Source organism: Mugil cephalus, chromosome 16 (genome assembly GCF_022458985.1).
Source record: "Mugil cephalus isolate CIBA_MC_2020 chromosome 16, CIBA_Mcephalus_1.1, whole genome shotgun sequence".
In the NCBI taxonomy this organism is placed as follows: domain Eukaryota; kingdom Metazoa; phylum Chordata; class Actinopteri; order Mugiliformes; family Mugilidae; genus Mugil; species Mugil cephalus.
Genome location: NC_061785.1, coordinates 15,559,089 through 15,572,634, shown reverse-complemented (window position 1 = coordinate 15,572,634; position 13,546 = coordinate 15,559,089). Strand labels below are relative to the sequence as shown.

Sequence of the window (13,546 nt, the reverse complement as noted above, 5' to 3'; positions counted from 1 at the left end):
TTTTTTTTTTTTTTTTTGACCAGTTGCCAACACCCCTAATCTTTTTGTCACTGTTATGAGGCCTTCAATCAAATTGACATCAGATCCTCCAAGAACTCAAGTCCGTCCCACACGTGATCTTTGTCACCTTTATTCCCGTACACGGCCATTCATTACAATAGTGGAAATCCATAATAAATAAGCACCACAGATGATCAGCAGAGCAATAAACATTTAGTCATGAGACATACAAGAGGAAAATATATGTCTGTTGGAATCAAACAACCTGCTCTCATTATAGTTCGGACTGCGTAGAGTGATCAGTTCATAAAAGGACAACTACCCTTGTAAACCTGTGCAAAAGAATATAACAACATTGTCTTTTTGTTCTCTATAAAACAGTGTCAAACGTCTCCTTCTAGTTATGCTGCTCATGGGGCCCTTTAAGAAATGCTCTGCTTGATTAAAAAGACATTTTCGGTAATGTAACCACATGCAATTCTCACTAAACCGATATCTGCACATCTCATGTTTTTGTTCCTGGAAACAAACCAAAAGTACAGTCAGTTTGCAACAGACCAGATTCGTACTCAGAGAAACGCATCCGTAACTACCTGGAGTCGTTCGTTTCCTTTGTTAACCATTTAGATTATTATTTTTTCCCCCCCCAATGGGCTGGTTTCATCAACAACACATTACATTCACTACGAGGATACATTCTTAATGCAAAGAAACTTCCATTCAATTCACGATTCACTTTCACAAGAATTGGCACCTTCTAAGGATTCATCAGCATCAGCAGTTTGTTCCGTATAATTATTATTATTAAGAAAAACAACGCAGCCACTGGGTGTATAATATATGCACTACATCTCCGGACAAGCAAGCAACACTACATTTTTCCTATTAAAAAAAAAAAAAAAAACACTTCCCTGAAGGCACAATCAGGAAACTCCATTGTTTCTTTGAGGGCAGTGTTCAGCTTCATGTGCCAAAATCAACATGGCTTCCAGGCAGGCCATTCTGGTGTGTAGTGAGCGAACAGCTGAGGCGGTCCAGCTTTGGTTTTGTGTGTGTGTGTGTGTGTGTGTGTGTGTGACCTGTAAATGGCCTGTCCGGTGTGCTAGGCAGCATGTGCTAAACTGAAAATGCTCGAGGAGTTTGTTCTGTTGTCCCTGTCGTATTATCTGTACATTAAAGGTGTTGTGGTGTCAGTGAGGACCGGAGTGAAACCGAAGACACGGGCGTTGCCATCGAATGGACTTGGAAATCGCGCGGATGTTGTCGGGAGAGGCACTGGAAGGGCCTGAGGACGACGAAGAGTTCAGAGGCAGCTACGGCAGAAGTCCCGCCAGTCACCGCGTCGGGTTCCTCCACCCAAAAATCTATTACTTTTTCACCTGCATACGTGGTGGGATATACAAATTCTACAGTTTATCACTACACACACAAAAAAAAAATGCCTGAAGTACAAATGTGGAGGAGGATAAATGCAAGTGGGGGAACCTCTGCTGAAGCCGCCGCTGTAGTTAAGAGTCAGTTCACCCTTTTTACGCAAAAATACTTACAACTAGTGGCAACTAGCCACTGAAATCCTCTCATTTGCCGGGGTCTGGAGATGTTTGAGCTGTGATTCCCGTGGCGTCCTGAGCTCACATCTTCAAGACGACGTGTAGCAACGCCTCATTGCAAAGAACGGCAAAGCCTGGACCAAACCAAAGCAGTTAGCTTTGCTAGCTTCCACTACGGGCTGAACTCACCTGGCTTCATAGGAAACTGCTTGACATTTTGAGAGACTGCGGTTATTTGCTTTCTTGTTGAGTGTTGAGAGGAATAAGGAAACTGACACCCCTATATACACTAAAGCTAGAGCCAGCTAGCTTGGGTTAGCGTGAAGAAATGGCCGCATTCTGTGAGAGACACCACTTGTACATTTTACATTTTGTTTTTTGTGATATTAACATGTTGATTAGTGACCGTATTATATGGGTGTTTTGCGTTTGAGCAGAACTAAGCTGCTAAGATGCTTTCTCCATGAATTGTTGTTAAGCTAAGCTAAAGAAGAAATTGAGCATAGACTGTATATATATAAAAAATGGATGTCATGACAACTCTTCCAAAGTGATATCAAAGCAGGTGGAGCTCCCCCTGGTGACTGGCTGCAGTATAGGTCACATAGTCCACCTCCTCCATGTAAGTGGTTGAGACTCGGGCCAAACTAGAACTAGAAAGGCATCAAATAATATTTTTTCAAGCATGATTTCAGTCATGCATTTCGTTTTCGTTATTTGACGCTACAGAAACAGGAGGCGACATCATGATGACTAACGGTTGTGAGTGAGTCTGGGATTAGGGAGTAGAGACGCGTATTATTTAATACAATCTGTGGTGTGGATGAGAAATACAAACAGGTCAAGACTCCAGAAGCACTTGCTGGCCTTTTTCAAACAACTTCTTTTAGACCCTGATGAGGGGCTCAAGCCAAAACGTCTACTAAAGTTGTTCCCTGTACTACAAGTGCTGCTGGAGTCTTGATCTTGTCGAGCTAGACGAACCACCTGTTAGTTAGAGCTTCTTATTTGATCACCGACTGCATGTACACATTGATTAACCCTTTGTAGCGTCAATTCCTGAGGAGCGGTCCTGAAGCTCATTGTGGTGGAATTGCCAAAAAAGGTAAAAGAGGCGGAGCTGAATTGGATGGGTGATGTTTAGACAGACGGCTAACAACTTGGGAGTCACTCAGAGGCGACCACACCATTATTTTTGCATAACTTTCAATTGTTGATATAATTTAAACAATTGCGTTATATACAAAGTCACCCCCAAGTGGACATTTGAGGAACTGCGGTACTTCCTATTGCCTCACTTTCCAACCTACTGCCACTTGATACGGACTTAAAAGTAGTTTCAAACTCCTCTAACTTCTTGCAAGAAGGCAAATTCATGTATTTCCCAGAATGTCAAACTATTGCTTTAAGATAAATATCACTGAAGGAAAAGCATCAGTCAGCTGTCTGCATTCAACATTTACGTGTCTAGCAAGGCTTACAATTTCAGCACAAAAAACCATTCACTTAACGTCCTCGGAAAGTAGTGGTTGTAGAAGTCAGTGCTCTCTCCAGTACGGAGAATGTCCCACCAGTCATGAAGAGGCACCTGAACGTTTTAAAATACTGCCTTCACAGGGCAAACCCTTCACATGGAGTGTGTTCACAGGACAACCACCTTCTCAGTGTTCAGTTTCAAGCATGCGTGGGAAAGTAAGACCGCTCGTTGCTAAGTGAAAAGGACCACACAGTCAGTCCTAGTTTGACTTTAGCTTCCTTTCCTTTGTCAGCTCCACACTGTATTTCATATTTCCTTTGAGGTTGTCCTGAACGTGTACAAGTTCGGTTCCTTTTATTTTCTTGCCTTCTTCTGAAGGAACGTCCTGACGCACCGAGGAGGACCCGAGCCCTTAAAAGACACCCAGCCCCTCAAAACATAAACCCCGCTGACGGCCACAGCGTTTGGGGCCCCGGACAGATGAGAAGCCACGTTGATATCAAATGTCGCTAGTCCTCGCACCCAGGGCCAGATCCCCCAGCGTGGAGAAGAAGTCCTCCATCTCCTTCTCCAGCAGGCGGTTGCGGTTCTCCGCATCCTCCCGCGCCCGCTCGGAGTTCCGCAGCTTGATCTCCAGCATGCGCTGCTTCTTCCTTTCCTGCTCCATCTCTTGTTCCAAACGCTGCATCTGGGCGCACAGAGCCACGCTGGACTCTTCCAGCCTGAGGGGAGGCAGCGAGAAAGGAGGTGATTAACGTTAACAACCCTGAACCCGTGAGAGGATTCAGTCGTGCTGGGTCTAGACAAAAGATGATACTGTACTTCTGGGAGCTTAACCTCATCTAAGGTCAAAAACTAAGGACATATTGTTTATTTCTCTCACTGGTGCCCTAGCTATAGGGAAGTACTACACAAACTGTGATCTGGTAAAAGCAAGGACACATCACAAAAGTTATACCTGGTGTTCTTAGACAGTCAACACAATGAGAAAATCTACATGGTTAAGTTTAACAGCCTCTTTACATAGACTTACTTTTGGATCCTGGCCTCATACGTGGTCTTCTGTTTTCTCAACTCGTCCTTCAGTCCCTCCACCAGACTGCTCAGCGTCAGGTTCGTTCCATCTCCGTCTTCGGACATGATAATCGACGGCACCCCGGCCGCCGCCGCGTTCCCGTTCTCGCTGCAGGCTGCGCTGCTGCTGCACAGCTCCATGGCCTCGCAGCTGTCCTGCTCGGAGCTCGGCTCGGTCGTCATCCCCCCGTCCCTGTCCCTCGGTCTTTCCATCCACTCCCCCTTCTCCCCGCCCTCCACGCCGCCCGCGCAGCTCGGCTGCGCTGAGGGCTCGCTTCCGGAGTCGGGGACGGAGATCTCGCAGGAGGAGGTGGACCACGGCGTGCTGGACACGCTCGGGACGCTGCCCATGCTGGACGAGGAGGTGACGTTGTCGTAGGTGGACAGTCTCTGGGAGGAGCCGGTGGAGTCGCGGTCACGGGCGGAGCGCTCACCTGAAGATGTGCGCCGGTGTCCCCGCAAGGAGGACAAACCGTTCATTAGCCAGTTGCCCCCACTTCCGCTTCCACCTCCGCCTCCTCCACCACCAGAAGACAGACTGGTTGAGTCTGCCACCGAGCCGCCACTGCTGCTTTGCTTTGCTTGCGGCTGGGAACGAGGCGCCGAGGAGCTTTTGAACGAGTACTTCCAGGAAGGCAGGGCCTTGGCTTGTTTACTTGGGCTGACCACCGTCTCTCCCTTTCCTGACGAAGACCCCAGTTTTGGTCCTGGGTTTGGGTTGGGGGTCTGGGTGGGAGTGACGGCCGCGCACAGTTTGGCGTCCAGAGACGAGGCGCTGCTGTGCATTTCTTGGTCGGGGTTGGAGATGGGGCAGCTCTGCAGGTCCTCTTCGGAGATCCAGGCTCCCAGGCTGCGGTGTTGGAGCTGATGTCCCTGCACGGGGATCTCAGTTTGGGGAAGAGCAGGTCCTTCCTGGTCCCTTCCTGAGTACAAACGGTTGTGTTCCCTAATGAGGACTGTCATGAGGTGCTGGACCAGAGAGGTTCCTAGACAATATGGAACATGTTCAGATGGAAAATCATTACCCATAAAAGAATAACCTCAGTTTGATCTGCATATACAATACAACATATACAGTATTTAGTACTAATACTACTAATAGTATGTATTGTGTTGTTCAAATGACTATATTAGTTAGCTTGTAGCATGAATTAACCATATGATTTTCCAGTACCTTCCATGATAGTGACTGGGTCCTCCATCTTGGGTCTGAGTATATTTGGTCCAAATACTGTGGCGAGGTTCTGGACACTCATCTTGTTCTCATTACAGTGGGACTGTACTTCATCAAGGAATCTAAAGAGAGGTTATGAAGTCAAACAACAGAGCATGATATCATTTTCTCAAACTACAAAAACGCGCCAAAAATATCACACAAACGTCATCTGGTTTGGGATTCAACATCAAGAGGAAACAAACTGATGTAGACTTACTTGCATATGTACTTGAGGAGATTGTAGTTCGGTAGAGGTAGAGTGCTTACTTGCTTTCCAAGCTCCTGGACCCCCTGATGTAAGACAATTCATTGTCACTGTCCACAACACACTCAAGTGACACAAAAAAACAGTGAACCAAACATACCTCCTCCTCATCTTTGGCCAAAAGCTGTGCACAGGTTAGAAAGTCTTCATATTTGGAGAAAGGGATAACGGGTTCAGGCAACTCTCGCAGGTACAACTTCAGCAAGGATGCCACTGTGTGGACGTCTGTGTTACTGCAAGTTTGTACAATAAAGTGAATCAGCGCTGTAATAGTGAAACTCCAACTACATCTCTTTCTCTCATGTAAACCCCCTCACTCTACCTGTCAAACTGAGGCTTGTCCCCACAGTCGAAGGCCTCTTGCAGGTCTTTGACCAGATTGGCCTGCCCGGGCATCCGAAACAGACCCTCCTCATCCAGACCCCTCTCTCTGATGAAGTCCACACACTGTTCCACCAGCAGGGGCGCCAGGCGGGGGCCAAACTTCTTCTCATACTGTACTGTGTCCTCTAGACGCTGGCCAAATATGCCTGGAGGAAACATAAAGTGTAAAGGCATTTGTTTGCATTTGTTGCGTATCATGAACTTATGAACGTCATACAGCGATCAGGCATAACATTATGACCACTGAGAGGCCATCTCGAGGCAATACAATATTCTGCAGGGAAACCTGGATCTGGTATTTGTGTGGATGTTACTTAGACATGTACCATCCACCTAGACCAGACCAGACACCCCGACCCCATAGTAATGACAATTGATGGCAGCAGCCATCCCCAGCAGGATGCAGCCTGATAGAGACACACACCCAAAAAACAGTTTAGGAACAACTCAAAAAAGTATGAAAAACACTGCAAGGTCTGTGGGATGATCCACAAAGGCCCCTCCCCTCAAACCCTTGGACCCAAAGACCCCGTCTAACAACATTCCGTTGCCAGACTCCACAGGACACTCTCAGAAGACCCATGTCCATTCTCTGACGAGTCACAACTGTTTTGGAGGCATAAAGGAGACCCGCACGATATTAGGCACGTGGTCATAATGCTGTGCTGGTCGGTGTATATTCTGGTCTAAGTATCTCTGGACTATAAAAATAGGCCGCATGCTTTGTTTTGCCATTGTGACATACGGTGTAGCCACAGCAACAGGCCTCCAATTTTGAAGCGGAGACAAAAATGTCAAGCGACGTCTCGTTTCTAAATAAGGCAGTTTGTCCCCTTTGGAATCATCTAACATGCACAAATATTAGGGGCTAAGGTCACTGTTTATTTATGTGTCTCAGAACCAACGGACGATCAACTGAAAATAATGCCATTGCACAAACCGTTGCATGCTACTGCTTGGCTTTCCTCACCAAGGAACACCAGTGAGGGCATCTGAATAGCCATGTTTGCAGCTGGACACTGTCTTTCACGTGATCACACAGTGACTGTTACAACCTTTGACTGTATGTACACGTTACAACCCGTAAACAACAAATCCATCACAAAACGCAACACCCAGTTTTGCCATCGGACTCAACCAATGAAACACTCACGTTATGACAAACCTATACAGCCACTACCTCGTCGTGTTAATGATCCCGCGTGGTTAATTGACTACTTCCGGTTACCTGTTGATTGGCTGCAGCAGTCGCAGCTGGCTATCAGCTCACAGTAATCGTGGTAATTCATGGAACAGGAGCCGCACAGCGCCAGGGAGCTTTTTTCAAACACCCCCAGCCCACATTTCACCAAGTTCATCCATTCCGGTTCAGGCATTTGATTCTGAAGCTAGGAAATAAATCCTGCGTTTATATATATAACAATAAAAACGTCCTGCTCAGCAAAAACGAGCAACAAAGTCGCGGCAAAGGTGACGCAGGAGTCTGGGCGCAAAGCAGCAGAAGGACAGGAGAGAAACTTGTCCGCAGACCCGGGGGTCAGTCTGCTGTGACCGCAGAGCTGCTGTTAACGACGGGTCTATAAGTTGGCGACAGATCTATTCTGGACTAGACGGACACCCTCCAGCCTGCGGATCCGCGTGGGAATCCGAGAAGGGAGGCTGGAAATACGAGGAGCCACAGTGAGGTAACCACTTCACAGATCAACACACTGTCAAAAGTTTTCACCTCATTGCGAGGCGGACCTCCCCCAAAGTCATCGGTTTTGTCATCAGTCCTTTAAATTCATGCGACATAATTTAGAGGGTTTCATTTATTCCTTCCCCACTTGAGCATTGCATTGAACACGTTGAACAGCAACAAGGAGTTAATTAATGACAACGCTTTCTTCTCAGGTTCGCTAAATTTTATCCAATTACTTTGTAAATAACACATCCTTATCCCCACTTCCTCTGTTGTAGAATCTGTTTTAGTTTTTTAAAATTTATTTTACGAATAAAACTATTTTGGTTTAACTGGCAACAAGCTAACAACAGCCTAATTACTTACCTGTTAACAGCTAACAGGCTAACAGCTGCTACTAAAGTCACCAAAAGTTAACTAGGGGGACTTTTTTAAAAGTTATAATTTATAAAATTTATATAAAACTAACAAATGAATGTATTAAAAACATTCTACTGTGCAGCTAACCGTGGTAATATATCCATGTTATTGGTTAGCTTTACTAGCTAGTAGCGGTTAACTTTCTGCTCTCAGGTGGAAGGAACCACACAGAGAGGGGGGAGTCTGTGTCTGGCACTCACATTTAGATACAAATATAAACATGTGGTCTTTTGTAAAGAAGTAATTAAAATACTCATGGTGACTAAACTATTTCTGTAACGGTTCAATATGAAAAGAAATTGATGTGGCGTCTGCCCCTCAAAACGCATTGTGTTTTGCGGTGCCCCTATCTGACAAAGTTTAGTTTCTGTCTTTCTGTCTGCCAGTATGATCTCTGAATGAGCACTTTTTTGAATTAAGATCCTCTTTGTGGCTTTTTTTTTTTAAGATTTAAACAAACTACTGTGTAGGTAGTAAAGCAAGTAATAAGGCTTTAATCATTACACTGCTTTGCCTGAGGTTGTCTAATGTATGTGCCCTTAAAATCAAATAACATTTGACTTATTTCTCAGTTTTATCACCTAAACATTGCCTCTATTTAGGTCATATTTGTTTTATTTTTCTATCTTCGTGCAGCAAAACAATGACACTTTTCTTATGGCGGAAAGTTACAGTCACCGTTCTTCGCCCTCTGTGTCTCTCTACATCTCTACATTGGAGCTGAAGTTTGATAGACATGTCTTTCATGTATGTCTTGATTTATCATCATTTATTAGACTTTGTCATGTCTTGGCGAGAAAACTTTTTCTTCACCCCATTTCGGAATTTCTTCACAAAATGAAGGGGTGCACAAAATGAAAGTAGTGATAAAATGATCATTAACAGGAAGTCTGATCATTAACCTGCCTGATTAAAAATCAGGGTTGAAATTAGACTAGTGATGTCATGCTGTATCCCTCTATTAATGTAGTGCTCCTTCGTAACCTAACACCTTGCTGTTCAGCTGCTCCTTATGTCCCAGACAGGCCTGGTTATATTTCTGGCCTTGTGTCAAGTACACAAGTTAGACATCCAGAGCAGACAAGGTGAGAACTAATAATGTTAGTTCTACACAGATGAAAGAATATCATCATTGAGTTTCTTCTCTCTTTTTTTTCTTGTTAGTTTTTGTAAATTCAATGAAGTCACCACAAAATGACACATCCTGTCTGCTGATAGTGAAGTACAGCAGTGACACAGTGGAAAAGATTGACTGCAAACTCTGATCACATTTCTCCAGTCGGGTGCACTGGTTCGATACCAGGAATAGAGACATCAGGGTGAGAATTAATTTCAGGCCTAAGAAATGAGACACAGTAGAGGCAGATGACACCCCAGCATGACAGCACCCAGACTAGATATGTGGACTGACTGTGTGTTTTCCTATGTCAGCACCAAGATCTCATTTCAGATATTGTTGGGATCTCTCTGGTGCCTACAGGCCACAGAGGAAATGAAGACTTCCTGGCTTAGGAAGGTATGCTTTCTGTCATTACTGGCATTAAGAAATTTGAATAAGATATCCTCAGAAGTGCTGTATGCTGCGTTTACTGAAAATGAACAGATATCATAACGGATTCTTCATAATATGTCATTAGAAGATGCAGGAATTTTAATTGTTGCCTGTTGGTGGTCCAAAGAGTTCAAGGATGAGGTTTTGGTTCAAAGGTGAGGCTTTACCTCCTCCAAACGGCGCCCAGATGACTCGCCGTATGGCCTTGACCCAGTCGTCCATGTCTGTCTGGGAGTTCGCCATGAGCAGGAAGGACTCATGGCTGATGGGTGTCCGGTCCTTATCCCCTGTTCCACCTGTGAGGAACAAACACGGATGGGAAAGGAGAGAATGGGTAAATGCTGACAATATTTTATCATGGCATCACTGGAAAGGATTTTTCAGTTAGTCTTTTAGGAAACACATCGATTTAGATATCAGTTTATCAACATAATTTCTTGTTTTAGCATTACTGAAAGCTGGAGCAATTGACATTTTCTTAATTTTCCCTATGATTACTGTGAAATTGTACAGGATTCATAAATATCCTTGCAAGTGCGAGTAAAGTTAGAAGAAGATCGGCTCCAAAAAGATGACACAAAATGTTGCAGAGGTGAGAATGAGTTATTTATGTGCACAACTGTTATTTTGCTGAAATACTGCAACTTCTAAACACAAGAAGTGTTGTGTAGCACCACCGTAGGAAGACTTTTAGTGGAAACTCGATCTTCAGATGGCAGGCAAGGAGAAGTGATATACTGAATATTACATAAGGAAAACTGAGGAAATCTTTTCCTGTTCTTTGGCTAAAACTTTGTTGGGAAATTTGGTGCAACATCAGTGTAATAAGCAACAAACAGTGTTGTGTTACAACAGACACAGCTAATTTCAACACTGTCACTAAGGGCTGTGAGAACTGTATGGATCTCTTTATTGTACAAGTGAAATGGGTCCTTATGTAATAAGTGGACACCACAAGAGTCAAAATCCCAGTGAAGATAAGTCCATTTCCATTGTATTTAAAGCGCTTAAGTATGTGGTTACTTTGTACTTAGCTCAACGGTAGTTAACTTAATGGTCATATTCTTAAATAGTGAGCAGAAATATAGCACATAAATAGCACTTGTGAAAACAAAACTATAAAAATATGAATGCCTGAATTGTGCTGAGCAAATTAAACTGGAATATTTCTTTCAATGAAATGCCTGGAAACCTTACAAACCCCCATCCAATTAGTTTCCTCTGGGTCACATTGGGTAAAGTCAGTGGGTTATAGGAGTTTCTCACCACTAGATGGCACTGCTGTTCTATAAAGCATAGTCTTAATGCTGCACCATGACTGAAGCTGTGATCCAGAGCAGTTTGTAGTATGTATAAATGTAGACCTCCTTTTCAAAGTGACCATTTTAGTAAGAATTATAATGTAAATAATTGTAAGTATAGTTTTTTTTTCACAAAGCAAAACGATGTGAAACCTGTTTAACTGAGCTCTACAAAAGCACACACAAACACACAGTAAACACATCGTGACCCAACAATCTTTTCTGTGTATACCGATTTCTTCAGCTAAACAGTTAAGTAATTTGGAGAAAATGGCACAGCTTTCCTGTTTGACCGAGCCATTAGCCTCTGATGGTGTTGTTGCCACAGTCATTTAGCTGTGAGGAGGGAAACCAAATATAAACAGTGGTGCTATAAAGCTAAGTGCCATTGTCACCCAGCTTTTCAAACTCACACTATCATGACGAACAACACACTGTGGCACATCGCTTCACATGTGCTCCACTGTCTGGGAATACCAAATGGAGACTTTTGCCATCATAATTGAACGCTTACAGCAAAGAGTGTGTGTGTGCGCATGAATATATTCAATTTAATCTCAATGAGCGCCTCCGTCTGGCAGCAGGAAAAGAGTCGCATTAAAAGGTTGATAAAAAGCTATAGAGAGGAGACGTGGACATCAAGGAGCCAGGGAACATCCAATACTTCCTCTTTAGCAAATCATGCCTTGATGAGACACACACACACACACACACACACACGGAGCCACTTAAATCAATCCGAACATAGCCAGCAGTCACTGGAACCACTGGAAACATCCAAGCCTCGATTGACAAGAGGTACAAAGACCCCCTTTGGAGCCAATTAAGATAACACTGACTGCAGGCTTTACAGACGCATGTTTCACTGAGTTTTCCTCTCGGAGTCTGTGTGATGAATTTGATTTTAGTCCCTGCGCATGGCCATCAGGTGGAGGCTGACATTTGAGCCGGTTAGAAGATTGAATGTTTACAGCATGTGCACGTAAAGCCTCTGGGTTATGACAGTCTATCCTAGAGAAATACTGCTTCAGTTCTTAAATGTCACATAGCTTAGAGATCCTGTTGAATGGAAGAGAAGGAGTAGAAATGCCCATTATTAAGGGCAGAAGAAGAGCCATTTCAATGCTGATGTCACCATTGCTGCAGAAATAAATATATGTACGGCCTGGTACAAATAACGGGTTTGGTCTCCATGGCCAATTTCCTCATTTATTGCCAACCCTACTGTGGTGAGTTTCTGCATAATCCATGTAAGTTATATTATAATATGCTTGTATAAAGTATATCCACTTTGAATGATGGGTGGGTTCCCATAGCTAGCTAGCTATCACTAGGTGTCTGGTGTCTTCATTCACGCCCCACTTTTTTTGAATAAGCCTTGAGTTACTCGTAGTCAAACTCTGCCAAGATGGCAACAATGGCACGTTAGCATTGAGCTTCAAAGCTGCTCTTCAGAAATCCTACGGCTCACATAACACAGAGTTCATCCATCTTTATATCAAGTTGACAGTCAAAATACAAACAGACACTTGTAGTCAGAGTGAGTGTCGTTTTAGGTAAGGTACCTCTGAACATGTTTGAGGTTCATAAGCAGTTACCAAGACAGTCTGGGTAGTTTTGGCTTCACTTTTCCTGTTTTCGTATGACCAGATAAGTTTAGGGTTCATAATAATCGTTAGCATTCACCAACCCTGAATTATTGATATTCTATATGATACATTTCTGAACAGCAAATAGAATAGAATAGAAAAGTTTTTTTTTTGAAGTACTTCATTAGCAGGTAGCTGACATGATGGTGGCATTTACTCACAGCTAGCTTAAAGTTAGCTTATCTTATCCTTATCCTCATCACAAGTTGAACAAAACCACTGAATATACGAGCAGCAGTAGTTAATGTTGGCAACAAAGTTAAAACTTGGAGCATAAACAGTTAGTCATTCAAACAGTAATGTAACCAGACAGCTATTTTCTTATTACTCAAGCCTTTGCCCCATGCTAACATTCCTGGAAATCAACCTTGCCTAAAAACAGAGAATTAGCCAACCTCTCTAAGGTTTAGCCGAATATCCAGTTAACCACCATAATTGTGGCGCAACATGCCTTAAAACTACAAGCTATTACATTTCAGTTTTGAAGTTTAGCTGTGCTACGGGGAATTACTTGCACAGAACACAGCTAGACAGGCTGCTTGCCTTCGCTCCTCATCATTCATTAGCTGTGTTCTTTGGAAGAGATATTGCTGTTACGCTTCTCTTCTTACTACCATAAATAAAGCAAACATTTTCTTGACGTATTCGGCTAAAGTTGATATATTGAGGCTGTGCTTTAGTGAGCACATTCAAGTACTTCAGGCCAAGTTCTTTATTGATATGACTGGATTAATACATCACATGATACACAGTACCTACAGCACACAGGCATAAATGTTAAGTAGCATGAGCTGTTACAGATCTGGCAAAAACACACATGACCTTGTTGCTCCATTTGAGATCAAGTGTCATGTTTTCTGTCCAGCATGCCCAGCTGTGGACACAACAAGCCCCCACCACAATATTTCTACCGTACATGAAGCTCGCAGTCCAAACACAATGAAGGACGGCAACACTGTACCAGTATATGGTACCAT

At 43.7% G+C, this 13,546-nt stretch overlaps 1 protein-coding gene across 2 annotated transcripts in view; it reads right to left on the bottom strand.

The window, feature by feature from the left end:
- Positions 1–114: 114 nt before the first annotated feature.
- The window catches only part of si:dkey-191m6.4 (rho GTPase-activating protein 22), a 33,210-nt gene continuing 19,778 nt past the window's right edge, over positions 115–13,546 (bottom strand). For both annotated transcript variants that reach the window (XM_047608432.1, XM_047608433.1), the window contains 7 exons: positions 9,787–9,915; positions 5,905–6,112; positions 5,683–5,815; positions 5,535–5,608; positions 5,276–5,397; positions 4,061–5,087; positions 115–3,749 (listed from right to left, as the gene is read on the bottom strand). In XM_047608432.1, coding sequence (XP_047464388.1) covers positions 3,527–3,749; positions 4,061–5,087; positions 5,276–5,397; positions 5,535–5,608; positions 5,683–5,815; positions 5,905–6,112; positions 9,787–9,915 — 1,916 coding nt within the window. In that variant the 3' untranslated portion in view covers positions 115–3,526. The remainder of the gene's footprint in view (positions 3,750–4,060; positions 5,088–5,275; positions 5,398–5,534; positions 5,609–5,682; positions 5,816–5,904; positions 6,113–9,786; positions 9,916–13,546) is intronic.